This window comes from Alosa alosa, chromosome 18, assembly GCF_017589495.1.
Source record: "Alosa alosa isolate M-15738 ecotype Scorff River chromosome 18, AALO_Geno_1.1, whole genome shotgun sequence".
Classification (NCBI taxonomy): domain Eukaryota; kingdom Metazoa; phylum Chordata; class Actinopteri; order Clupeiformes; family Clupeidae; genus Alosa; species Alosa alosa.
The window spans coordinates 22,623,953-22,651,408 of NC_063206.1; the positions used below are offsets into that span (position 1 = coordinate 22,623,953).

Genomic DNA, 27,456 nt, shown 5'->3' on the forward strand with positions numbered 1-27,456 from the left:
TAAAACACGTTTAAAAACATTTACTGAAGTTGTGAATATTCTTCATTACAAGTGTATGAATATATGAACACAGTGTTGCTTAGAGATTGTTGTGACCTGTAAAAGTTTATCATTCAGCTGGTGGACAGCTCTGCATCACAACAATCGCGTGGACAGAAAGACCATTTCAATTAGCCAAACTCTGTTTATGGATCCATTGTACTCTGATGTAGGCCTATGTGATCTGTCAACAATAATACATTTACCTTAGTGTTACTGGATCGTAATGCAGCTCTTGCAAACCATGCATGGCTATGAGAATAGCTCCACCCAAAAGACTTTGAAACATGGCCAAACATTGCACTGTCGTCTACTGGTCCTGTGAAACAAGTGTAACATTTCAACAAATGCAGTGGCTGCATCAGAGCCAAATATGTGAAGATGTGCGAGGAAAGATGCATACAAAATGGCAGAGAATCAAAATGCATTTAAAGTGCATAATAATAACAATTTAAAGTGAATAATAATAACAATAATTGTTAAGATACAAGGATAACATATGATCAAACAGGAACTTGACTTACCTTAAATTGTCTTATATATATATATGATCTGTCATATTATTTTCTGTATCAAAGGAATCTTCCAAAAAAAAAAAATTCATCGATCCATATGCAGAAACCTACTCCAACTCCACATAGAGAGACAATACTTAAAGCAAATCCGGCAGTAACCTGCAACATTTGTAAAAACAAAAGAGAATGACTTGAAAAGTTATTTACAAAAACCCTTTACTAACTGACCAGTTCTAATGATTTGAAGATACAACCCTTTCACATAATTATGTGATATGAACTCATCAAAATATCTGAAGAGACTTGCACAACCGTCCCAAGAAGATGAATTATGCATTCAGAAGTAATAGGTTAAAGAGATACCACTTACAAGTTGTTTTGTGATATTCAGTTCTGTTAGTATGAATAGGATGCCAGAGGCAATGAACTGCAGATAAGAGACAGATTGCAAAAATAACAATTGTATGTATATTCATAAATATGACATATAGGTCTACACACATTGTACAGTACAATATTTGACCTAATAAATAACACTTTAAAAAGTTTTATGCATATTACAGATACAACTGTATGACACAGAACATTAAGTATAATTAAGTCTAAGGGGTTTCATTTGGGTACAATCCTACACATAGACTGTTCTATACAGTCTATCATCCTACACGCTTACATTGGTGAACTATCATGCACAGACAGCATGTCCACCCACAGACGAGGAAGTTCTCTGCAAATTAATTCCTTAGCCACACCATTTCTGTGAACCTTATAAAAACATAGATGACTTTAACTTTAATTTCAACTTTAATTTCAAGTCAGTCTCTGTCATGTTCTTCTATGAAGAAGCACTACTTTAAGCCATTTGTTCTAGATATTTGTATTAGCAATTACTGATATAGCCTATTTGATATTAGGAAATATTAATACTGTGGTTGTCACAGTGCCAAAGCCTGTTTTCTGTGCGGTTGCATATCAAATTAAAGCCTTAAAGCCAAAAGTCTTTGCACATGCATGTAGGATATTATACAGACCAAAACTCCAATCACAAATGGGTGCAAGGTATGACCGGAGAATTTGAAACAGTTGAAAGGGTTGTGGGACCAGGTTGGTAGAAAGCATATAATAAGCCTGTAGCCTAATAAGAGCAGTCCAGTGACTGCAGATCCCCAGCCCTCTTTTACATTGTTAAAGAAACTAAAACCGTATGCAGATGATGATGTTATCATGTAAGATAAGTACATTAGACCAGTACTTTTTAAGATATGAGAGTGGACACATACACAGACAGACAGACAGACAGACACTGAAACTGAGCTTATTGTTGTGCCTCCTATACTGCCAGCTTTCCATAACATTTACCCAAATGTGTTGCATTGCTGGACAATTTATTTGCATTTGAACGGACAATGACAACAAAACAACAACAAAATTAGCTTTGGACAAAAGTGTCTGTCAATAACCATAACCATAACAAGTTTATGGACATCTCACCCCCACACACTTGGGTTGTCCTCTGAGAAAGCGATGCAGAGGTCTTCTACGCCCTCTGCTGGAGCATCATCAGTCACTACCGTAGCAGACATCGTGCTGAAAAGCATGGCGTACACACATAGCAAAGTTGTTGACTGGGAATTCCACCTGTAAACCACATCAACCTCTTTTTCTGCTCATAACACTACGAAACAAACCCCTTAATTTCACGTCTTATAAATGCCTTACTTTTGGGCTTACCTGAAATGTAAATAGGCCGAACTATAGCCACGCATAACATCACATAACAGCACATTGCAATGTATGAAGTTTTGCGTTGCTGATTCAAAAGAGTGATTCAAACAAACCCCTCCCATTGCAAATAGCGGATTAGTTTAAGTTGTAGCCTATGTTGAAACAAGAGAGTGCTCGGTAGACTTAAGCACACAAGCATGTAAACAAACACTTCTCATATCCCTCAAAAATTCTCAGTAACTAGGATGCTAGTGTGTCAAGAGAGGGAGAAAACTACCTGAGAAAAGACTTCTAGAAAGTCCAGTTGTGTTATATAATGGCTGCTGAACAGAAGACTGGTGCAAAAGTGAGAGAAGGCAAGCAACTGGGGTTTGGAGGCGGAGACAGAGTGATTTTTTTTTTTTCACTTGAGAATCCATTCTATTCTACTCCACTGTGTTAATATGGATATCTAGTTGGATAGAAACTATGCATTGTTGTTAGCATTTAATTTTTTCTTTTGAAACTGCTCTTCCATGGTTTTTTTGAAAAGGGGGTAGAACGCAGAAGAAAAGACTGGGAAGAGAAGAGGGGGGTTGTAACAGACGACCACTGTTTCAACCCTCTGTTACATTTAATGATACTTTGTATGTTGTGTTGTGATACTGTGTTGTAACATTCCGATTCATTTAGAAGAGAAGACAAGAAGACTGTTCTAAATGTTCTAAAATCCTAATATATTTTCACATAAGTAATAGTCCTAAAATCTAATGGGATGGGCCAACTCACAATTCCATAATGTAATTGTTATGACTATTCAAACAGCTGCAGAGTAAATCAAGTCCACTTGAGTCACCACAGCCAAATGACCCCCTATTTCCCATGAGGCACTGTAGTCTCCTATAGGTACTGTTGTCAATTAGAATTTTGTCATTTAAATTGCAGAAAGCTTAGTAATGCAAAGTGGTGAGAAACTTAAGGGGTAGATGAAGCCGGATCAAATGTATTACTGCAAAGGAAACCCAAACGCATACGTATAAGACAATGGTAGAGGACATTTTACTTTACTGAGTGTTTAATGAAACAAACATAGAACTGAACTTAGGTAATCTTTTTTTTATTACAAATCGCATTAAAATCGGAATCATTTTGGCAACTTTTAAAAATTACAAGCAAAACATTTTAATAAGCATATGTACAAACTGGACAAAATTACACAAAAATTACACACTGAGTGAAAAAAAGGCTGTCTGTGAAAGGCTCTTGAGGGACTAGGAATGTTGTTTAAGTATAAATTGTGGTATGGTATTTGTGGTCTATAGCAATTACACAATTTCCTATCAATCGTTAGGCAAGCATACCTAAGTATTTTCATTTAAGCAAGTGAAGATGGCATAAGCATTATGAAGACATGCTAAAAGGACACCCTATTATTTTCTGTCTCTTAAGTTTCCAAAATTTCACTTCAAGTCTCTCCTGAGAGAGAATCACTGACACATTAGAGTGTTGCTCTCTTCCGTTGGTTTTTCTGTCCAGTAAATTGGATAAATTTGACCTTATCATCTATATGCTCTACACATCTCACAGTAGTCTGTCATCTCATTCTGAGCTACTGCACACTGTGAGACAAATATGTCTGTCAACTGCTGGAGAGAATATGTTATAGATAGTTTAGCATTGTAATACCTATTTAAATATGCAGTATTTAAAATGTGGTTATTTTTGTACAGTTTTACTTCTTCCTGCTCAGATTTTTTGGCCTGTTCTGTCTTCCTTAAATGGCCATCCATTTAAAGCGTCTTCTGCAAAAATGTGATAAACCACATAAATGTGATAAACCACCTCATGCTCACATTACACTTAATCACATTCTCTCGTTCTGCCCCATTTACTATCTGGCAATCTGTTAGAACTCCCCCCCCCCCCTCCCCTCACCTTCGTAAAAAAAAGGTACACCTCTATGAAATCTTTACATTATGGACATGTAAATGTGTTGTAGTACTGTGTTGTAATACTGGATGTTCCGGTGATGGTTGCATCTTTTTTTCCTACTGTGTTGTGTAACAGCAGATGATCTTGTTGCAATGTGTTTGTTAAGTGTCCCAGCCCTGTTATCTGCAGTTCCTTGCGAGAGTCCCGGGGCGCTAAGCTGCGCTCAGTTTCGAGGCTGGGAATTGAACTCCTGGCAGATGTTCTGTATGATCTTGGGCACAAACTTGTACAGGTTGTCAAACTCATCCACGAAGTAGGAGTGCTCCTTGTCTGGATCTGTGGCAATGTACTCCAATTCATCCTGAGCAGCCCAGGCAATACCAATGGAGTAAGCGATTACTCCTGGAAACAAACACAGAAAAAACAAACAATGGTTTGTACAGGACTCCAAAAATACAATTTGCTGTTTGATTTTGGTGTATATGTAATAAGGAAAAGTACAGAGACGGACAAAATGTCAAAATGTTTAGTCGAATGCATTCTGAAAATAAGACCGGATTAACCTCAGAAAGACCTTAAATGGAAAATTACACTAAAGTAAACAGCCAAATGAGGAAAGCCACAAGCAAAAACACATCTACGTTGTTTTGAGTTGTGAGTCACAAAAGAAGGATCACTTTGTTGATCTGTTCATCTCACCCATCTTTCCCGCTTTATTTGTTGGCAAATCCAAGAGAGATGTTGTGATTGAAACATTGTACTGAAGGGCGTTTTTCTCATAGGCCAACTCACCTCTGACATTTGTTTGACCACAGCAATGATCAAAGCTGTGCCCTCAATGAAAATACGATCATCCTTCATACTGTGCACACCTCCTCATATAACACTCTTCCCCCACTTGTTTCCTCTTCATGGTGCTATTTTCCCTCATGTGTTTTTGTTCCCTCAGTCCCCCTGTGCTCCAGTTCAAAGACTGGACTAAGAGGGCAGTGAAACTCCATTGTTTATCTCCTCTCTGAATCAAAGCCCCTCACTCCTCTGTCACCTCTTCTAACACTGGACGTTTGACCACAGCAATGCAACCTATCACAGCTTTGCAACTACCACATGTACAATCTGCATACTTCCTCACTGCACCTCTTTCGAACTTTGACCATTTCTGTTTGCCCCCCCCACCCATCATCCTTCCCTCGTCTCTAATGTCTCACCTTTGCGGTGAACGGCGAGCGCTGGTGCCCTGACATCGTCGTAGGAACGGCCGTCGGTGATGACGATCATGATCTTGCGCTTGTTGGGTTTGGACTTGCTGAAGAGCTGCTCGGCGGCGAAGGTGATGGCCGCCCCGGTGCTGGTGCCGCCGCTCCAGTAGTTGATGCGCTTGATGGCGTTGAGCAGCTCGGCCTTGTTGTTGTGCTGGCCGAAGGCGAACTCCAGCCGCTGCTCATAGGTGTACTGGACGGCGCCCACGCGCGTGTCCGTGTCGGAGATCTCAAACTCGCGTGTCACGTTGGCCACGAACTGCAGGACGGTGCGGAAGTTGCCCGTCCCCACGCTGCTAGAGCCGTCGATGACGAAGGCAATGTCGTTGGCGTTCAGGCATGTCTTGCTGCACATCAGGCGGTCGGTGTCACATACACGCTTGACCAGTGGCTGCACAGTCTTACGCAGACCAAACCAGCTGGACACTGGCAGGGAGTAGAAGCCATTGGTCCGGCAGACGGCCTGGATGTAGAACAGACAGTCACTGGGAGTGAATCTAGAGGGCCAAAAGCTGACCTGCAGCAATCTAAAAAATCTACCCTACAACAGTGTGCTCCAGAGATAGGGGATCAAATCAAACTGACCTCTCTACTTTTAAAGCCGTTTTCAGAAAAGAGAAACTCAGGTTGGATTATACCTGAACCTGAACCTGAATGGTTATTCAGGCAGTTTATGGTCTTCTGGCCAATGACACACAAACACACTGCATACCATACCTTTGTCACATGGTAGCTTTGAATACAGTATTTTAATCTCACCAGACCTACGAGATGTTAGGGATGTTATGCTTATGCAATGCTACGAGTTTTCATACAGTCTTGTTGTTGCCTGTACCTTATCCACAAAATTGGGCTCCACCACGTTTTGTTTTTCATTCTCATCTGGACCCTCAATGGTGACAAAGAAGATGTTGATTCCAGATTCTCTGGCTAGCCTGGAGGCCTCCTCCACCTTGTCAGTAGGCCAGCCATCTACCAGCACCACAGCCACGTTGGGCGCTCCTCCACGGTTGCCATTGGCATCGCTGAAGTAATGCTTGTTGATGTAGGAAAGGGCCTTCCCTGTTGGAACACAAGGGGGCAGCAAAAGGACACAGTCCTGATCAGATTATAGTTGTTGACAGATGTGTGTTTATAATGCACCAGTGGTTTGTGTATCCTACTCTCTCTCCCATAAATGCCTCTCTTACAAATTGTTGACATTCATTAGGAAATATAAAAAGGTGCCACAATCTCTTCTAGAAGATCTTCATCAGTAGATGGTTTTCATGCAACAATTTCATGTGAAATTAAACTTTTCAATATTGACAGATTTCAAAGTCATTCTGGAAATAAAGTCAACAATCTTGATCTGGACCATTTAATTGTATGGGAAATATCAGCTTCTGAAGTACTGCAGTCTTTCTGAACAAATGCAAAATGATTTACACCAGTGTCTGCCAGGCTTATTCCATAAAAAATAGGCCCTATTTGATTTGAAATTACAAGCTCTCAACCCTTATTTATTCGCCTCATCGTAGCGTGTTCCTGGTAAGAAGCTGCATCTGGTGTGTGGTGTCTGAGAGAGCTGCCCCAGAGATGGCAAAGTGCCACTAGGGCATAAACTGACCCCCATGATGGATGAAACTCAAACAACACTCGGTTAGCTTACTGGGGGAGGAAAACAAAAATCACCCCTCGGGCTACCAAACATGTAATTTACCAAACAGTTCCTGCATCAAATTTAGATTTAATTCCTAGCTCACATGTGCATGGCCGGTAAAGAGGGCCATCTCCACGATGCGATAATTGCACCCTTTCAATTTCACTTCACACTACAGTGGGTCATGCTGCTGAGACTCTGTAGCCCAGGCAGATGGCATGTGTCTCACATTATCAACATATCACATCGGCTCCTATCAGCAGGGTGTCTCCCTCTCTCTCTCTCTCTCTCTCTTCCTCTCTCTCTGTCTGTCTCTCTTTGCTCTCTCTTTCTCTCATTCTGTCTGCCAGCATCTCCCTCTCTCTCTTTCAAAGTGCTCCCTCTAGTCTCTCTCTTGGTGCGTCTGTCTTTCTGTCTCTCACTCTCTCTTCCTCTTCACCCCTTTCTCTCTCTCTTTCTCTCTCTCTTTCTCTCTCTCAGTAACTCACCCACATTGGACAGGCCTCCCTTCTGTGTGATTTTGTCCACGGCCGGCTTGAGCTCCCGCGAGCTAGAGTAAGCCTTCAAGTTGAATTCCGTCACAGGGTCATCTCTGTCAGAGAAGCAGAGAGCAGAGCAACAACAGGAAGAGGATGAGGTAAGTCACCCTGTCTATCTCAGCCCTGTAGGAAAGCTATCAGACTAACATCAACCCCTACCCACCCATTCCCACCACCACCACCCTCAACACCCCCTCAACCTCAACTTTGATCTTTTTATGGTCTCCAGGGCTGCCGTCGGGCTGTCTGCCAGGCTCGCCTCCCTGGGGGAAGGATGGGAGGGGGAGCGGAGTTGAGCCCAGGCGCCTCCGGACTGGGCCTCTCAGATGATGACGAAGACGTGAATCTGTGGATCTGGGAACCTTCCTGCTGCCCTGACTGGAGATCCCTCAGGAAGGAAGGGAGCAGGCCCAGCTCTAGCCCACATCTGGCCCTGATCTCTGGGTGGCTCAACAAGGTGGGGACGAGGTCTGTCTGTTTGTGTCCAGTACCTTGTAGGGTGTGCTGGTATGTGTCTACATGAAATAGCTTATCAGCCCTCCCTGAGAAACAATAGCGTGCTAAGTAAATGGTTGTGATGAAAAGGAATTTTAACAAAGCCGTTTCCAAAGCACCACATCAATAGACTTTTTAAAAAAAGCAAGTTTACATCTATTGATTATTCCTACACCACCTCTATCCAAAGTAAAGTAAACTGGGGACATACATTTATGTAGGAAACATCTCCCATGGAATCTGACCCTCTGAGATTGTCCATATGTATAAGTATAAGTATATATGCTGTGATCAACTCCAGCAGCTGGTATGAACCTTACTGACTAGGCCTGGTTGTAAAATCAAACCCCAGAGAGCTGCCTTCATGTGTAAAGGGCTGACTAGTGAGACATACCCATACTGGATGATTCCCATCATGGGACCGACAACTCCCACATCCAGCGCCTGAGAAACCTCAGCCAGGAAGTCCTTCTGGATCTTAAAACGCCTCTTCCCAATGCTCCAGCTGCCATCCATAAGGAAGGCAATGTCCACTTTACAGTCTACGGATGAGACACAAACAAATCAGTCACATGTGTAGCACTTAAACATAGACTTTCTAAACCCACAAGATTGTATTGGCAACAACCCTATTGTCTGTGGTTGTCTGAGCTACAGTGTCACATAATGCACAGCCTGGCCCCTATTAATGTGAACCTGATGGAGGTTCAACCATTCCTGTAACACACCCAGAGACATGACCCAAAAACAAGCTTTTTTTCCAGACACAAAGTGATAGAAGTCAAAGGCCATTTCCATTGAGACGGAGAAGAAATCGAGGTGCTCCATTAACTGCGGTTCAAAACAATCCCAACGTACTTGGATCTCCCTGGGAGACGACGGGCTCAGGGGCCCTGGGTATGGAGTCCTGCTCGCGCACGTTGAAGCCTGCAAGGGGTGAACAGGGCAGTATTAGATACCAGAGAAACTGCTGACCACTCTGTCTCTCACCACATTCTACCCACTGCTTATGCCCTCTGTGGAGACAGTCTCATTGTACATGGCTAATTTCTTTTTAGACTTTGAGCAAGTGGGTGGTACCAAAAGCTTTAGAGTAATATAGAATGACCCCTTAAGACTGAAAAGCAGAGAATAGAAGAGAAACAAAATGGCGGCGGAAAGCTACAGTTTCACCATTGGCTTGAGGCACCTCTGGTGTCCCAGCATACTGACAAATTGCTGGAACAGGAGAGGTGTCCGGTGGCGCAGGGGGTCGGAGATTGGGGAGTGAGGGGGAGTCAGTTGAGCAGCGACAGTGCAAGCCACCTCACCTGGGTCGAAAGGGTTTACTTCGGGTTTCCAGGCATCCAGCGGCTCCACTGTGTTGACAATAGCATACAAGCTTGAGTTACCAAAGTCCTGGATCACTACATCAAATCCCTAAGCAGCTTGCATAGCAGCACCCATTGCGTACCGGTATGTGTATTTGTCTGTTGGTGTGCATGTGCCTCTGTGTATGTGTGTCTGTCTGTGTCTGTGTGTGACAATGTATGTGTTTGTGTGTATGTGTGTATGACTGTGTGCATAGCAAGGAAACACTTCAAGATTAAAACCTTTTGTTGAAACATTAGCATTATGCATCTGTATGCAAGCTGCATGATCGCCAGGGCATTTAAAGGACCACTATAAAGCATTTGCTATTAGGCCTTACGCAAGCTTGCAAAAGCCTTAATGCTGTAAAAATGACATTACCCACGATTGGGAACATGATTCTCTAGCCTTACACTGGCCTTGGGTCCGTCTGGGCCTCAAGTACAACAGGGTGGCACATGTCAGCGAAACCTACCTCTGGTGTGTGTCATCTCAGGGAGCAATTTACGAGCAGTGTCTGTCTCAGGGCCTCGAGGCGCTGAAAAAACAGAGAAAGGACAAGTCAAGGAGTGAGACGGCGTCATCTGTAATCTTTCCATGAGGGAATTACAGAGCAACGAGAAGTCAAATAACGAGGCAAACTCCACCACAGCCGTTGCACTCTGTTTGGCTCTTCCATCGCTGTAACTCTGGACTTGCAACGCTGGTGTTTTTTTTATTTATTTATATGGGCGTCCTCAAAACAGCCTCACCCGTTGATCCACAAAACCCAAATCATTTCATTTAAATGCCATGACAATGTTGCATGCCGAGCAAAGCAAAATGGCCTGTAATTTTCTTAAGACTACAACTGACTGACAGGATGCCATTTGGTGTCTTGTCATTGGTGTGTCATGTGTGGGTTTTCTGGGCTTCCTTGATTTGTAGCTTGTTCAATGGTATTGGTATGAATGGAGATGCTAAATACAGGGGAGGCCCTTGAAGTTTAACCTACTCAGCTGCAAATTCTCACGCTCGCCTAAGCTACTCAGCCTATCTGGAGACTGGATTGCAAACCAGTTGTTAGAATATAAAACTATGAAGCCTTTAGACACAAAGAAGTGAATTCCTGTTCCTCAAAGATCTCAAATCTATAAACAGATGGTAACACATGGGGTGTCATTTACTTCTGCCATTTCCAGGACGTAATAAACACTTCCAAAGATGTGGGAAAGCTGACGGCTATGTGGGTCATTCCTGGTGTCCAAGACAAACCAGATCCCTTCCCCTTACTATCACTGGTTGTGACTTCATCTCAGAGCAATCTTAACATATCATCACTGAACATGAGCATTCCCATGTTTCCATTCATCACCACACAACATTATAACAGCATCATAAAAATGAAGCATAGCATATGTAATGGCAGAACAAACAAGACAAACAGAGGTCTTTCTTTGGAAAGAAAGGATACTTACGGTACTGTCCAAAGCTATAATACCAGCGTTCATAGTCTGTGATATCAGGCCGTGCATCCCGGCCTAAAGGGAGAAAGCCAGCCATTTCAGATGCACTTGGTTAGTGTTGCTAATCATGAGAGGTGATTGACTGTCACACTGATTGACAGTGCACAGTCAATTACAAAGCTTTAAGAAGAGGTGACTCTTTTCATGTCATGCCCATATGGCTTTCATACACTGTACTGTGTGCACACATGTGCATGTGTACAGTCAGTGTATTTCGCATATGGCCAGGACATATTACAACATCTTGAACGGTGCTGTCATAGACTACAATCACAGCATGACAGAATAGAACACACATTCCACCAAAAAGCTGCAGATAGTCTTGTATATCAATGCCTTTGGACATGGTATATACAGAAACACATACATATGCACAAGCACGCACACACACACACACACTTATACACACACACACACACACACACACTTATACACACTGACAGAACCAAATATAGATGCACTCTCGGGTGTGTTGAACCATGTCTGTTCAGCAACAACCAACATGTGCCATCTACTGTGTTGGAGTCAGTGTTGGGCACAGTGTGTTAGCGTGGGGACTTACCTGTGGTCTCTGCTGTGTCCCCCTCAGTCCATGTGTATCCCATATCTGGAGAGTGATTAACATCTAAACATAGAGAGGGGCAGGCATGAATGTGGCCATTAAGGCACAGTGGTGTCATTAACTATTGAGAAACATTTAGAACAAGGGGATTCATTTTTATTTATTTTTTTGTTTGATCTTCTTTAGATTTCGATTTTAGATTTCGTATTAATTGCATTTTACTTTAAATGAATGCCCTCACAAATCAATTTATACTTAGTTTTAGGAATAATTTTATGTGATGTCTCTGGTTAATGCTTTCTGCTGTTTGTTCCCATGCATTGCTGGAGGGGACAAGAAAGAGGCTTTTCCCCAGGGTTGGCAGTGGTACCTGTAGGTCGCCTAGCTCCGGGATACCACTCAGGTCGTGGGTAGCCGTAGGGAGGCCAATCCCTTCTAGCAAAAGCTGCAAGGGGGAGATTAGAAAGCTGCTTGTCAGGCATACGCCAGCACTGGCACAAGTTTACAACACTAAACATTCATTATCAGAGAACACTGCCGTTGCTCTACTTCAACAGCCAAAGGCTGAAACATCAGGCCACATCAAGCAGATGGCTGATTTCAGCTTGGTGTGAGATTGATGTTGTTTTACTGTTGTCTCCAGCTGCAACTAATGTGCGTTGTGCTGAAGGATATCACAGGGACTGGCGTGTGCATTCATGAGAGTATGTCTTATGCTTACAGGGCTTGTTCCCTGCACTTACCATCCTGTAATGGCTGGCTGCACCCTTAGAGAATTGCAGTGGTAGAGGCTAGCGGAACAAGCATGAAGACACCATGAATGAACCCCTGCCCAATCCACTCCTCTAATTCCTCCAACTTCCGGAGTATTAACCCCATCATATTGTAGAAGCACTGTGACTATCATATCAGTGGCAAGTCATGAGAGCCCAGCACGCCAAAACAACAGCGAGAGGAAAAGCCTTTCCATCCCTGACCAGCCCGCCTGCTCACACCCGCACCCACCCCACCCCACCCCCTACCTCCCACTACCCTGCCCTCCACTCTCCCACAGTCCAGGAGAAGTGACTGATGAGGTCCTTAAAACAACACAGGCCCACGGGCCACTGGCTCCTACAGTGGCGGCCACTGATGCATGCCGGTGTTGACTGTGTGCATCCCGCTTAAATCAGGCTCGGCGCACCCCTGCCGCCAGCCAGCCAAGCGTGGTTGCACTAGGGGCTGTTGGTGGGGCGAGTCCGGGTCCTGACCTCTCTGCTGCCTCAGTCACCGCCGCTGTGTGTGTATGTGTGTGCAATGTATGTGTGTGTATGCGTGTGTATGCGTGTGTGTGTCTGTGTGTGTTTGTGTGTGTGTGTGTGTGTGTGTGTGTGTGTGTGTGTGTGTGTGTGTGTGTGTGTACAACTTGACCCAGACCACAGAAGAGCTCCCTTGGCGCCTCCCAAAGCCCTGGCATCAGGGATAGGATAGCATGGCACAGGCTGCCTAGCGGGCAGACAGACACACAGACAGAGGAAATGTTCCCTCTGCCAAGTCTGCTGTTTGAGACTTGAGCTGCTTAGAGTGGAACAGAACAAGCTTAGGGCTCAAGTATGTCTTCCTGACAAAGGAGTCCCCGGTATATTACAACAAGAACTCTACAAGTCTTCACAGAGTCCTTGGAGAGAAATTTCTTAAAATAAGATTATTTGAGTTAAGTTTTACAGGGACTACTGAAGAAAACCAGGGCACTACATACAAACATTTCTGTAGAAAGAATATGAGTTTCCAGCAAAGAGGGTCTTCTTTTCTAAAAAACAATAATACCTTTATTCTAAATGCCATAATTTGCAGGACATATCAGTAGGGTGTAGATATGATTTTGCCTTTGCCATAGGAGGGGTGTTTGACAAAATGCTCCAGGTTATTTACAATCTCCCTCACATCTTAAATTTATTTTAAAGAATTTATAGTCTTTCTAAGAGACATCCTGCAGTTCAGAAGTATGTGAAGTCAGCTTGGGTACACCACAAAATTGTTGACTAGAGAGTATCCCTAGTTTTTTTTTGAGAAGGAGAACATAAAACATAGTTTGAGACTTGGTAGGATATTAAACATCCAATCCCTGCCACGCAAACAATTCTTAAAAATATACTGCCACTTGAGTAACCCTAAAATGCCTTTGAATTCTGCAGCTCTCAGTTGTAGCATATTGTATTCATTTAGTAAAACAGACCAAATCAGATGGATTCTATTACAGGTTATTACAAGAAGTTCCTGTGATCTCTTTGATGACAATTAAAATAAAAGGTTAGTCAATAAACATTCTACAAGCAAATACCAGAAAGTCCATGACACTATCTATGCTCAGGTATCAATTCTGAAATTTCGGTTTAATCATACTTATAATAAACTTTTCTTCCTTTCCATTTCGAAATACAATATGCCAGAATGGCATTTGTGCACTCAGAATTATGTTTTGAAAGCAGGGCAGGAAATGACATCACTTTTTATTTTTCACTGTAGAATTTTAAGATTCCCCGGTTACTGGCCATGTTGAAATCGATCACATTTATGGGGATCTTTTGTAGGCACACTAACCATGAATGGGAGCATACTGTTTTAATGTGTGTGCCGTTTGATGTTCCGCTCACGTGGTCATGCCCGGACCGTCCTGCACATACTTACTGGGGTTCGTCTGAACAGCTTGCTGGTTCCTCTCAGGCTGAGCCAGCTGCACCCTGTTGAAACCTGGTTACCAATGTAAAACAGGCAGAGAGAGGGGGGAGGGGGGTGAAGGAGAGCAAGGGCAAGAGGGGGAGTCAGAGTGAAAGAGTAAAGCAGAAGAGAGGGGAGAGAAGTAGAGAATTAAACAGGGCAGAGGGAGAGGGGGAGAGAGAGAGAGAGAGAGAGAGATTGAAGGGGTGGAGTGGACAGAGATGAATAGCTGGAGCACAGCTGTTTCATTTAAGGGTGCTAGGTGTCTGCTTTTCCAGTGTGATCTCTAGTGATCTCTGAAGCATGTTGACATGTCTTTATAAAAAAACACCTTTACATCAACAGTGCAGAAGACATAATGCATTAGTTAACTAATATTAGATATTGCACTTGTTAACATACTCTCTTTGATAGATAAACTTGGAACATTAATTCAAACTTGTAATTCACATTAACAAACCTGTCAATAAACTAAAAAAGTCTTATAGTTAATATTTTACTTAAGGTATGTTAACAACTGCATGAAATCAATATGTGTTAAGGGATTTGTTGCATTCTCAAGCATTAACTGCCAGCCCTTTCGATCTTTACAGGAAAGGCCTGGATGGTTTAAAGAGAGGAACCTCCTCCTGAGTCCTTATATACTGTATCCTCACTTACTGAAACCAGGGGCAAGTGCTGGGGAGAGTAGCGCTGACACAGGTCAAAGCATGATATACAAACCCACCACCTCCAGAGGTCCGCCACCCTGACTCAGCTGCCTGAAGGCTTTTACCCAGTTCAAACGGCACTCACACACTAAAAACAGTGAGATTTACGGTTCCTCTCAAAAGTGTCCAAGAAGGCAGCCTGCACCCTGGCAACAACCCAATCATGCAGTGATTCTGCCGATTTTGATTATACAGCTGTAGGTCGCAACTGAAATATCATGCTAATATGTGAGACCAGGTGAGTCCAGGCAGCCTGAACTTTCTGAAGTTGCGTCCATGTGAGCGTGGTGCATCGGAGAGGTGCTGACCTGTTCCAGCGGGGGATGCCGGTTGTCTCCTAACGGCTGACCCAACAGTTTCTGGTCTTCTCAGACCTACCACAGGGAAACATGTTCAGTGTTATGGTGTGTCTTAAAATCCAACTGGCTGTTATCATTTGGAATTTAACTTGAATCAGAGACGGTTGATAAAGTTAGGCATCAACAGGTCACTGTAGGAGTCACATACCATGTTTAAAGCCTTATGACAGAGGATTTCTGATGTTATAACAATGTCATATCATAAGACATCTTGGTGCTATAGTCAACATGTATATTACATTTGTATCTACATAATCTATGTACATTATTTACTTAAGACTCTGGATTAACATGGTATCTGCATCTAGTTTTAAACAGTTGACACCTACCTGTTTTAATTTTCCATTTTCATTCATGGAGCAAACCATTTTATCAGTACAGAGTCAGTATTTACATTACTGAGTTCCTGAGGAATATCTACTGAATGTGAATAACAAGTGGTAAATGGGATTGATGAATGGGGTAATGAAGAGTTATGTGCTGCTATTATGAAGACATGGTCTGGGCTCCACACATCCTCACACAAATGGCTCAAAAATAAACACTGGTGACGAGTGTGTACCATGCTTTTCAGCCACATATATTTATACATAGAGGCACTGTGTCTCCTTGGGTGTGTTATGTGTGTGTGTGTGTGTGTGTGTGTGTGTGTGTGTGTGTGTGTGTGTGTGTGTGTGTGTGTGTGTGTGTGTGTGTGTGTGAGGACCATTCATAGGCTTTTCCACATGTTTGGCAGCAATAGGGGAAGTGCTGGACAGGTATCAAGTGCTTTGAAACAGGAGGATTTGAGGAACACACACCAAAAGAAAGAAAAAAAAACCGAGTGGTGTTAGTTTTATACAGGAAGGTGGACGTTCCAAGTCCGCAGGCTGGCTTTAGGAGAAGGGGGGGGAAAGACAAGGCTGATCATGTCCAGGATATTAAACATTTTGTTGGTGCTCATCGAAACGAGACAGCTGTTCACATAGAGAGTAGAAGCACCATGCAGAGCAGAGAGGTTTGAACCCAGCTAGTAAAAAGGAACAAGACAAATAGACAGTGGATTTGTCTCAGAAACAGGCCTTGATGCCAGGAATGACAAGGATATTATTAGGATGGCGTGAGAGGGATTTACCTGTGTTTGGTCGAGGTGAAAACCTATTCGCAATGGCTGAGCTCCCTCTGAATGCTTTGAAGAGATTTTATTGTCACATTAGTTTGAATGCTTCAGTGATGAACGGCGGACTCAAAAACAAATGTCACTGAATAAGACGCTGCAGTTTCCCCCTGAGAGGCTGAGTGTCAGGTTAAAACGTGGATGCAGGACCAGACATACCTTGGGCTCTTCCATGAGAACTCTGTGACTGTCCTACAGTAAATGTTGAGAATGAGAGGTTTGTTCATGTACAGTGATCGCAATCATAAACTACCCTTACCCTTACAGTAATTATTTAGAATACTGCAAACATTGTCTTTACAAAATGCTGTCCAACTGCAACTATGGCAAAGCATCTACGGAATGAACCAAACTACATAATGCAATCCATGCAAATCCAGTTTTCAACTGGTCTTGCAATGGCATAGAACATCTATCTCATGCAAAACACACTGACACTAAGAGTTTAGCCCAAACGGGAGACCAATAGCTCCACAAATATAGATATTTGTGGAAACTGAGATACATAACACTACAGTTTACTGTATGTAGTAACTACCAGCCCAGAAAATGATTACATTTATGTAAGGCATAGAACATCTATCTCATGCAAAACACACTGACACTAAGAGTTTAGCCCAAACAGGAGACCAATAGCTCCACAAATACAGATATTTGTGGAAACTGAGATACATAACACTACAGTTTACTGTATGTAGTAACTACCAGCCCAGAAAATGGCTATGATTACATTTATGGAAGATTTTTTTTTTTTTAAAAAAGCATTCAGAAATATCCTGATGGATATGGCAACACTGAGATGTGGACTAGAACAAACTGACAGGAGAGCCACCACCGGTGATAAACTAGAGAGACTGAGTGACTGTGATAGAACCCATATGCCCCTGAGAGTCCCTGACACCACAACGACGGCGGTCCATCATGCCATCACTGTCTGAACTTACTTGCACTGGCTCCTGAGGCTAAAGACGCATAGTAGGGGTGGACACTGCCTGGAGCAGAGAAAGAGAAGTGGGATTAAAGCAGGGAATGAAAGAGAGAGGGGAGAGAGAGAGAAGTGAAGAGAGACAGTGAAGAGAGAGAAAGAGAGAGACAAAAAGACTAAGAGTGATAGGAAGTGGGAGAGAGAGAAATAGGTGGGATAGAGAGAGAGATAGAGAGAGAAGGAGGTGGGATAGAGAGAGAAGGAAGTGGGATATAGAAAGAGAGAGAGAGAGAGAGAGAGAGAGAGAGAGAGGGCATCCTGATGTTGTGAGGGTGCTGGAGTAAACTCCAAACCATTTTAAAATGACATTTAGCTGTTTTTGTTTGTTGTGCTTGTATGATTCAAAGACCGTGACAGCCATGATGGTCTTTTCCCAAAGCAAACACAAAAGCAAACAAAGCCCATCTGAGTAATGGTCATTTTAAAGTACAAATTAGAGGAGGTGCAAAGGATAGCCATTACTGGCCAGGACTGAAGGTTTGAAATGACAGCATCCATTCACTGCACTGGGTGGAAATGCACATAGATCCAATAAATGAGAATGTGCAATTAAATTGCGAGCGAATGACAACCACAGGTTGTCATTCGCAACCCACCTGCGTCGCGGACTTTGTGCACAGCAGCGCGTGGTTTGGCTGCGGCAGTGGTCGTGGTGCTGGTGGTTGATGGCGGGTTGGTGGCGGCCGGCGTGGTGATGGGCGTGGTCGGTGGGGGCGTGGTCGTGGCAGCAGCTGTAGTGGTTGGCTCCACCGCGGCTGTTGTAATTGGCTCGGCCACTGTTGTCGCTGGCAACGCGGAGGAGGCCGGCAGTGCTTTGGCTTCCTTCTGGCCTACAGGGGTGACAGATGGGGAGAGTGGCAAAAATAAGCTTCCACAGTGACTCTACTGTTTCAGTACATTCCTGCAGAGACAGACCCCGAGGTTTGGATGCACCCATAGCCTCTGAGGACAGCAAGCGCACTGCACATTTTTTTTTAGTTGTTTGGACCCTAGAAAGAGAGAAAGAGCGTGCTATGACTTTATTTTTTCACCAAAGCAACAACCAAAAAACTCCCTTACTGGAGTCCAAACTAAAAAGTTATACTTAGATATGCACTGCTGAGTACAACAAAGAGAGGACTGCTGAGATGTTCAAAAATGTTTGTGATGTTCACACAATGTTCAAAGATTGTGTGTGTGTGTGTGTGTGTGTGTGTGTGTGTGTGTGTGTGTGTGTGTGTGTGTGTATGTGTGTGTACGTTGTTAACAGTGTTTCAAAGTCTTTTTAAAAGTGTATTACAATTGCTAATGCACCTCTTACTGGTCACTGGATCTATGTCAACACAGGACCAGATCCATCCCAAAAGCTGATCTCTGTGAATAATCTAAGAGGATAGGTGCCACATTTCTGGTAATGGGGGATCCCCTTGTATCATCTTCACCCACATGTCTCACTTACCAGTTTTCACTGTTGTGGGTCTTGATGGGCTGTAGTCCAAACTGGTGGGATAGATGACACCTTTCTTTGGTTTACCCACTAGCAAGAGGCAGGGGACAAGAGCAAGCCTTTAATTACACTACAAATCTGAGGTCATTCATATTTTACAGTCATATAAAAGTCCTGAAGCACTGCTCTCTGTGTGTCCTTTTACAGTTATTATAGCAGGCACTCTTTGATTGATGATGGAAAAAGTATTCAAGGCACATTTTCATTTTGTTGAACTATGCATAGCTTTTAAAAAACATTCCTTTTTTTATAAACATCTGTTTTTAAGGTCCTTCACTGACAAGCTATGATAGTAAAATCTTTTTAAAAGTTCCATAAACAGAAGATGGGCCTCGAGCTATTTCCACTCCCATTGCTAGAAACGGTCAACCTATTTTTATGTTAGATAAATTCCCCTCAGAGCATAGACCTCCATATTTCCTCCTGAAACAGGAGAGAAGGGAGGTTTGACTGACCTGCGACAGTGAAGGACTCCCTCCAGTTGGGAAGAGACAGGGAGCGGATGCCGTGGGCAAGGCTGCCCTTGTAGGATGCCTGTCCAGCCATCTTCCTCACGATCACCTTACCTCCAGCATTAGTGATGACACCACTGCAGAAAAAAACAAAACCCAGACACACACAGACACACACACACACACACACACACACACACACACACACACACACACACACATTCGTTTTGCCATCCACAGAGTAAAATACTCCTAAAACAATACACCCAAGGGAGGGAAATCTGCAACTGTTAAATCAGGTGCCACATTTCAACTCTACAAAGAAAAGCAATTGTTGTGCAAAGCCAAAAGTAGCAGCAATGTCCACTTCATTGTTGACATGCACTCCTGAAGAACAGCTGTGCACATATCCTCTCTATAGATGCTAATTCAAAGTATTTGAATATAGTTTAATCATCCAACTCAAAGTAAATATGGTTGAATTGTTCCAACTCATTCCATTCCAAACATCCAATTATCTTGTAAAGTAGTCTCATCCACTTTGTCAGTGAAACAACAATCTTTTATTTGAGACTGGTGAAAACCTCAGAGTACCACCCACTATTTCAAACCGTGAAAAATGTGTTAATGAGGAAAATGCTATTGCTAAATTGGATGCTTAACTATAATTCAATGGAAAGTGCTACTTATCTTGTAAAGTCAAAAGCTGGCTATAATGTCCCCCTTGGCAACAAAACAAAGACCTTCAAGAGGCCCTTATCAAAAGAGGCCTGGCATCTGTGCAGTACCCACAATTACCTGTGGATGGCAGCATTGCAAATACTGGAGATGGAGGCAAACACTCCTGTCCCATAGACCCTCTGCTTGGTCTCCTTACAGTGGGCTGGACATTTGGCAATGAATTCTGGGAGGCTGATCTTGCCTGCGCGTACATCACACTCAATAGAGGGTACCACTAAAGATGGGCGAATAGATAGATGGCAGGTTATTCATGACTGGTTTGGAAACAGTCTTTTGGCAGAGAGCTGCTGGGATGTGCAGTAGTGTACCTTGTTTTGGCTTCTTGTTCTTTTGGCTGTTGGGCTTTGCCAGGCTACCACTGGTGAACAGAATGACTAAACAGGGAGGGTAAAAAAAACACTATGAAAGACACTGCATGTGTTACATATGGTAAGGCTTCATGAGACGATAATGAACACAGAGCTTTTTGTTATCACAAGAGTATTTTGAGAACAAAGGTATTATGCTAAGGGATTCTTTGGTGTTGTAATGTTATATCCCCAAAACAAAAGTGCTTTTATGTGCAAACTCTTTTTTGGATAATGGCTTGTAGTATTAGATGGAGCATCTTCTAAACCACACCACATTACCACACAGAACAATACAAAACAGGGTTGACATTGAATTTTATTCAATTCGATATGTCCTATAAGGGCAATGAATGAGGGCAATCATGCAATGGTGCAATCATGAGTGATTCAATTGCCATAAAGGCAAATGTTTTAATAGTGACTGTGAAAGAAATCCATTAATCTACGATAAGTCATATAATTTAATGAATCACAACATCACAGCCATAACCCATAGAAGCCTACCAATACAGATGGCTGTTAGCGGTGCTTTGAGCATCTTTGCAGACAGGAAGAGTAGGCTGGTCAGCAAACTCAGTTGTGGTCTCCTAACTCCAACCTACAGGGGAAACGCTTGATTAATCATCTCCTTTTCATCATGTAGAGGATGGGAGTATCAAACAGTGTAACTGAACAGCATACAGCCCTGAAATACATGCTGTAGGCAGTGATGTGGACTCTGATGAACAATCCTACATCGAAACGTTAGTCTTTTGCTGCACCGTGTGATCACTGTTCTCCAGTGATCACCTCATTTTACTGCATGTTGTCTGACATTTCCAGAGCAAATAATCTATAAAGGGACTTCTATTAATTCTTATATATTCTGACAGTTATATTTACCACAGCATCTTTTAAGCTGTCTCTGACCAAGAAAGACTCTGTTGTTTGGTTTGGGGCAAGTAGCCAGAGATTGACAGTTGAATGATGAAGGTCAATGAGAACCTGATGTAGCATCAGTAGATATTTGTAGGGAACCATATCTTTATCAGACCATGCTTCCTCTTTGATCCAAACCATGCTTTCCCTTTACATACACATCTTATGGAGTAGCTGACTCTGGACCAGAGCTGGTTTAGATCTGGCCCCGTCCACAGGGTCCACAACAGATAGATACTTTATACAGATAGATATGTTTTTATTGCCACACAACAATGTTGGTTACAGAAGGATTTCGCTCAATCCAGTGAAGTAATAATAATAATTAAAAAAAATAAATAATAATAATAATAATAATAATAGTAATGATTAAAAAAAGGTTTAGAGGACCAGAATACAATCTCACCATGTCGGTGTCCCACAAACTCTGTAACCCACCCGTCTCAGGCCCAGCAGGCTTTAGATGTACCACAAATCAAACACATTCAGCTCTGATGCATGCATATCCCTCCTCATAAGCTAAATCAAGTGTATATGGTTAGGATTCAAACTTATCTTTAAAGGAGAGTAGAATGTGATTAGACAGCTCTTCTACAGACATATTACATATTTATCACATTTTTGTGGCATTTGCCAAGTCAGACATTAAACATTAGACAGCTCCAGTGTTGCGAGAGGTTTTTTTCCTCCAACCAGACTGATCTTCCCAGTCAGTCAATCAACTAATCACTGTCTGCCAACAAGTTGTTTTAGGTGTCTCCATGCAGCAGCAGATGGACTGTGTGGAGAAAGATGTCCTCAGCTTCCCCCTGCATTGACATTGCACGCTGTGATTCACATTCAGTTTTCCGAAGGGTTGTTGACATTTAAGGCCAACAACCAATGAAAATACACCCCTCCCCGTGCTCCTGAATCAAGTGTGATGATTGGCTGGTGATGATTCCAAGCCTCTATGTTTGTTTTCCATTTGCAGAGCCAGGACTGTGTACAAACAAACACCAATGTTTTTTGGGGTTTTTTTTGCAAAAACTAAACAGACAGCTATTGGACTGTAACGAGCATTTCACTGAATTTGACAAACAGTGTTGTGGATAAGAGTCACAGACTGTACCTTTAAGGTTCTTAGATCACACATATTTCTTCAGTGACATAAGCTGGCTTTGAATAAACCAATTATTGAAAATGTAATACAGTATAAACAGCATGACAACATAACTCTGTGTTTCCCTATTTCTCAATAGTGCTCCTGATATAAATCTGTAAGCACACAGACATGTGCAGACAGAACCACCTCACTCTCGCTCTCAGTTTCATACCAGCACAAACGCTCCCTCTTTGACAATAGTATCCTAGGTGATCATGGAGATGGCTTGTTTGTATTTCCATTACAGTGAGGCATTTATGACTCTTGAGTGAACCATATGATTGACTGTTCCCCAGACCCCAGCCACGATAAAGTATAGTGTTGAGAGAGACGTCAGGGAAAGTCCTCTACCTACATTTTCATCTCACCGAGATTAGGCTGCAGACAGACATAAGACCCGACAAGGCAGGTCAGCATATTTCCACAGTTGGGACACAACAAACGAGGCCTGCAATTTAGCCCTCTGCTATCTCTGTTATGAATGGTATGCTGAACTGTGTCTCGCGCCGTCCTGTCCTGTCTCTCAGAGAGACCATATTACAGCAGGTTAAAGATGATTAAATATGAGCACGTGCTTTAAATTTGACCCTAATATTTCGGGACCTCCTAAGGAAAGAGCCTCAAGATATGCTTGTAAGATGTAAATATGGATATATACGGTACATTCCTAGAAAATAAATGAATAAATACTGGATATTTAGTAGCACTCTGAATAGTTTCTTTGGTGTGAATTTAAGGAATGATTTTTAACACATCAATGGAAAACACTAAATAACACCAAAGTATAAATATCATTTTTAATAATTATTCTAGGACTTTCTGAGATATCTGTTTTGAGAGATTGTGTGTTAGTTGAGACCCAGCTCTGCCATTTCTTAGATATGTGACCTTTGTGATAGATTGCACTACTCTCCACACTCCGCACTCCACAGTGCTTTTTTGCAGGTCTATTAACATGATGTAACACCTGTCAGATCCTTTCATATGTCGAAACATCTGCAGTAGAATCCCAACTGCCTGCACTACGACACAAATATTACTACCTCATATCATGTGTCGTCATAAAAGCTATGCCAGTAAACTCCAAAGACAATTTAGCTGCATCATGTGATGTCCCAGGCTAAGAACAAACATGTCAGATGGCGGGTACAGTAACATTTTTATGGCTCTGACATGTTATAAGGTCAATGGCATGATATACTGTCATGCATGACGTTATTATGAGACACATTATGTATGAACAGAAAAACAGTAGCAGGTTATTCACAAGTTCATCCTTTGCCAGACAAATAATGAATTTTGGACCAAATCAATTTTGATATTTGACTTAGAGAGCAGGTCTGGTAAGCTTTAAGTATGTATGACAAAAAACATATGCATCTCTCAAAGACCTTTTAATACAAGACGTCTTTGAATGGAAAAAGCTGACAGTAGTATCCCTTTCAAGGTCTTCCAGAATTGGGAATGTCTCTAAACAAGCTGGGACAGATAGTCCATAAAATGAAGTCCTACTGGTTCCATGCGCCAAGTAAGGTCATCCCACCAAGGAAACTACAAAAGCCAAACACCTGTCATTATATCAACAGAAAATCCTTCTGTGTGCTTGTTCAGATTTTCCTTTTTTTTTCAAACAAAGAGGGAAAAAGGTGGCAGCATGTACACACTGAATTGAATAAACCAAATAAACTCCCCATGGGGGTTTCCTGGGATTAAGCACAGACGGATGAGAGCAACCAGGGCGGGTAGAACCAATCAAAGTAGGCCGGAGGCGTCCTGGGTGGCAGGGCCCTCCTGGGAGTGTGAGGGGAGGGAGGAGAGTACCAGCACCGAGGCGTTTAAAGGGAGGACACTCCCTCACACCAGCACTCTGAGGTGCTGTGGGAGAGGCAGCATACTCTTCACTCCCCTTTAAGACATGTAGAAATGTTTTTTTCCCTTTAAGACATGTAGAAATGTTTTTTCCCCTTTAAGACATGTAGAAATGTTTTTGTTTTTTTAAAAAAAAGGGAATTCAAAGGGGAAACCATTCACTGTGTACACACAGCCATTCAACTGAGGAATCACCCATGAACAAACATTGACATTAATAGGTAGAAAAACATTCACAATGTGAATGGTTCCTCTGATCTTTTCACTGAACATTCACATGTGCTTTAGGTCTAATTCATACCATGATGATGACCCAAGGCACTTTTCCCCCCTTTCACATATGACGTGATGATTCCTTTCACCTCAAAGCTTCCTATGAGATTTCATGTGAACACTTGCATGTGAAGGTTATCCTGCTATGAGCACACCCCAACATGCATATCACACATTTCTAAAATACTTACTAGGGCAGGGACTTTTCTTTTTCTTTTTACAGTCCCCTGAGCCAAATACTTCTCTGTCCACTTTGAACTCTCCTGAGCTCTACAATCTTGCATCACAAGACCAAGCTGTGCAAAAACACGCCGTGAAAAGGCTGCTGAGGTAAATCGTTCCTCTTTCAAACACCACTAAACCTCGGTCCCAAGGCTCATAGAATCATTTGGGTGCCATAGTTTGCATTTCACAATCGGTGGAATAAAGAACCGGATGTTTTAACCCAGTTTTAACCCAGGCTGGTGGAAACTTGATCTCATTCACTACGGCCGCTCCTTCCAACTTACAATGAGCCAACAAACTGTACCCATTGTCCACAGGTGTCCCTCGATAAGATAAGGACTAACGAGACTAAAGAAGAGGACCCGCTGAGATAGCCGGGGCTTGTCAAAACACACAAAAGACACACAAAACTGCTGAAGGTGTAAGAATGGATGGACTTGCACCTAAGAACACCTGGAAACCCACCATGCAGGTGCACACACACACACACACACACACACACACACACACACACACAACCCAGACACACACATACATGTACACACACGCACACACACACACACACAACCCAGACACACACATACATGTACACACACACACACACACACACACACACACACACACACACACACACACACACATACATTTCCTAGGGCTTCCACTATCAGTGTCACATAATTTCCTCTGATTACCTCCTCCCAAATCTAAACACAGAGCCCAGTCCAACCCACAGAAATGCCATCTGCTGCCTGCCATCCAGACAACAGTGGAGTCCGGATCAGCTCTTGCCCTGATCTGGCACAGATCCAGACCTGTGCTAGGTCGTGGTCAGGTCCGTACCATCATCAGCTCCGTACATATTTGAACCATGATAATAAGATCTGAAGCAGCAAACCCTTACCATAAAGAACTAACTCCAGTGTAATCTCCAGTGTATTCTACAGTACAACAACTGCAAATTCAGCAAGATTAGCAACACACTGACTGACTATTTGTTCCAAACAGTAGCTGTCTTCTGAGTTGACCCACAGCCTTGATGTGGTGCATGCCCATTCCAGATGAGGACCAGATCTTCTTTAGGGGTATAGCTGATATTTATGATGATACGTGTGGATTTTGTCAACTGCATGTAAATACATGTGTGTGTGTGTGTGTGTGTGTGTGAGAGAGAGAGAGTGATGAGTGAGGGAGAGAGAGAGAGATCACTGTACCAAAGACTGAAACCTCCAGCCTATCCAGCCAACCTCATCCCTTCAAACCAGCAGTGAAGACTGTGCATGGCCTTGATTCACAAAAAAGACTCACTAGTGTTCACTGTTGCCATGTGCCTGACAAGTGGTCAACAACAGGACTTCATCCCAGATGAGGGATTTTGGACACTACATGTCTTAACACTTGCACTGATTTAGTCAAAGACCAAATCCCTTGCACCTTTTTATATAAGTCCTTTGAAAATGAATCGTTGTTTCAATAAGGCACCATGAAGTCTGTGTTTTGTTTATGCTTGGCTCTGTCACGTTCTGCAAGTCCTATCAGGATTTTGCTACGGTCATATCGAATTTACGTGAGTCTACAGTCTGTAGCCTACAGCTGCAGGGAAAATAAATTAGTTTGATGACGTTTAAAGTGTCGAACACCTCTCGACTCGTTGACTGTCCATAAAACAAATTGTAGCCTACAATTATAATGTAAGACAATGTAAATGATAATCGACAGAGGTTTGTATTTCCAGCATTTTGTCATTTTAACACTCATTTTCTCTATGCATATTATCAGCTCTGATTTTCCACTGTGAAGGGCTGGAAATAAACTTAAAAGCACAAACCAGACACGCAAATTATTCCTCAGAAGTTCATATTAACTTTCTAACTCCAAAGGACAAAAAAGGATAACCGTCTTAATTAAAACCAAATACGTGTATCCTTCTGACATCCCATATTGAGGTAAACGCTGTATTAATATACCGGTATCCGGGCTTGTCCAGTAAGACGAGATGCCAAGCCTGACCACATAAAACAGATAAGAATGGTCCAAGTTCTGTCTATACTCCGTTGTGTGACTTTGACTTACCTTGAGAGGCCGAAGCAATGATGCTGTGCGGGTTTTCAGGTGAAGTACAAATTCCTATAGCTCATAAAAGTCCCATTCGCATGGCTGTAGTTACGGAGAATGTCGGGGGCTGTTGGTAATCCCGCGTGCTGCACCGCCAGCACACCTTAAATATTTTGTTTGCCTGCACAGTGATCTAAAGTCCTCATTATAGTGGGAAAGGGAGCCAGCGAAAGTAACTCCCTCTGCCCGCCCCACTAGGCGCAGAAATACCTCAGCAATCAAGTGCATACGCCAAGGGCACGACATGAGGAGATGTAGAATTGACGTAGGCTACTGTCAATACATGATTTAAGGCACTACGTTCAATGCGCAGAAGATCAACTCTCATGTCATTGTGTGGACAAATCCACTCAGTCCCTGCCAAAATGTAGTCTTTTGTGACTAATCGTTATGATTTAAACTGCAGGAGAATGTTGCAATACTACACAAGTAGGAAA

At 42.7% G+C, this 27,456-nt stretch overlaps 1 protein-coding gene across 6 annotated transcripts; it reads right to left on the minus strand.

Moving 5' to 3' along the window:
• Positions 1-4,226: 4,226 nt before the first annotated feature.
• Positions 4,227-27,201, minus strand: vit (vitrin). 6 transcript variants are annotated; one of them, XM_048270411.1, is made up of 23 exons: positions 26,978-27,201; positions 20,983-21,076; positions 20,437-20,502; positions 20,186-20,342; positions 19,391-19,524; positions 18,888-18,965; positions 18,046-18,279; positions 17,409-17,456; positions 16,624-16,656; positions 16,423-16,476; positions 15,258-15,323; positions 14,210-14,272; positions 11,913-11,987; positions 11,543-11,605; positions 10,933-10,995; positions 9,951-10,013; positions 9,436-9,483; positions 8,984-9,052; positions 8,520-8,667; positions 7,580-7,683; positions 6,285-6,511; positions 5,399-5,912; positions 4,227-4,592 (listed from the first exon to the last, which is right to left on the minus strand). In XM_048270411.1, exons 2-23 carry the CDS (start codon positions 21,014-21,016, stop codon positions 4,414-4,416), a joined length of 2,520 nt encoding a protein of 839 aa, XP_048126368.1. In that variant the 5' UTR covers positions 21,017-21,076; positions 26,978-27,201; the 3' UTR covers positions 4,227-4,413. The 6 variants fall into 6 exon arrangements, with proteins under 6 accessions (XP_048126368.1, XP_048126369.1, XP_048126371.1 ...); XM_048270412.1 differs by lacking the exon at positions 16,624-16,656; XM_048270414.1 differs by lacking the exon at positions 11,913-11,987.
• Between the last annotated feature and the right edge of the window lie 255 nt (positions 27,202-27,456).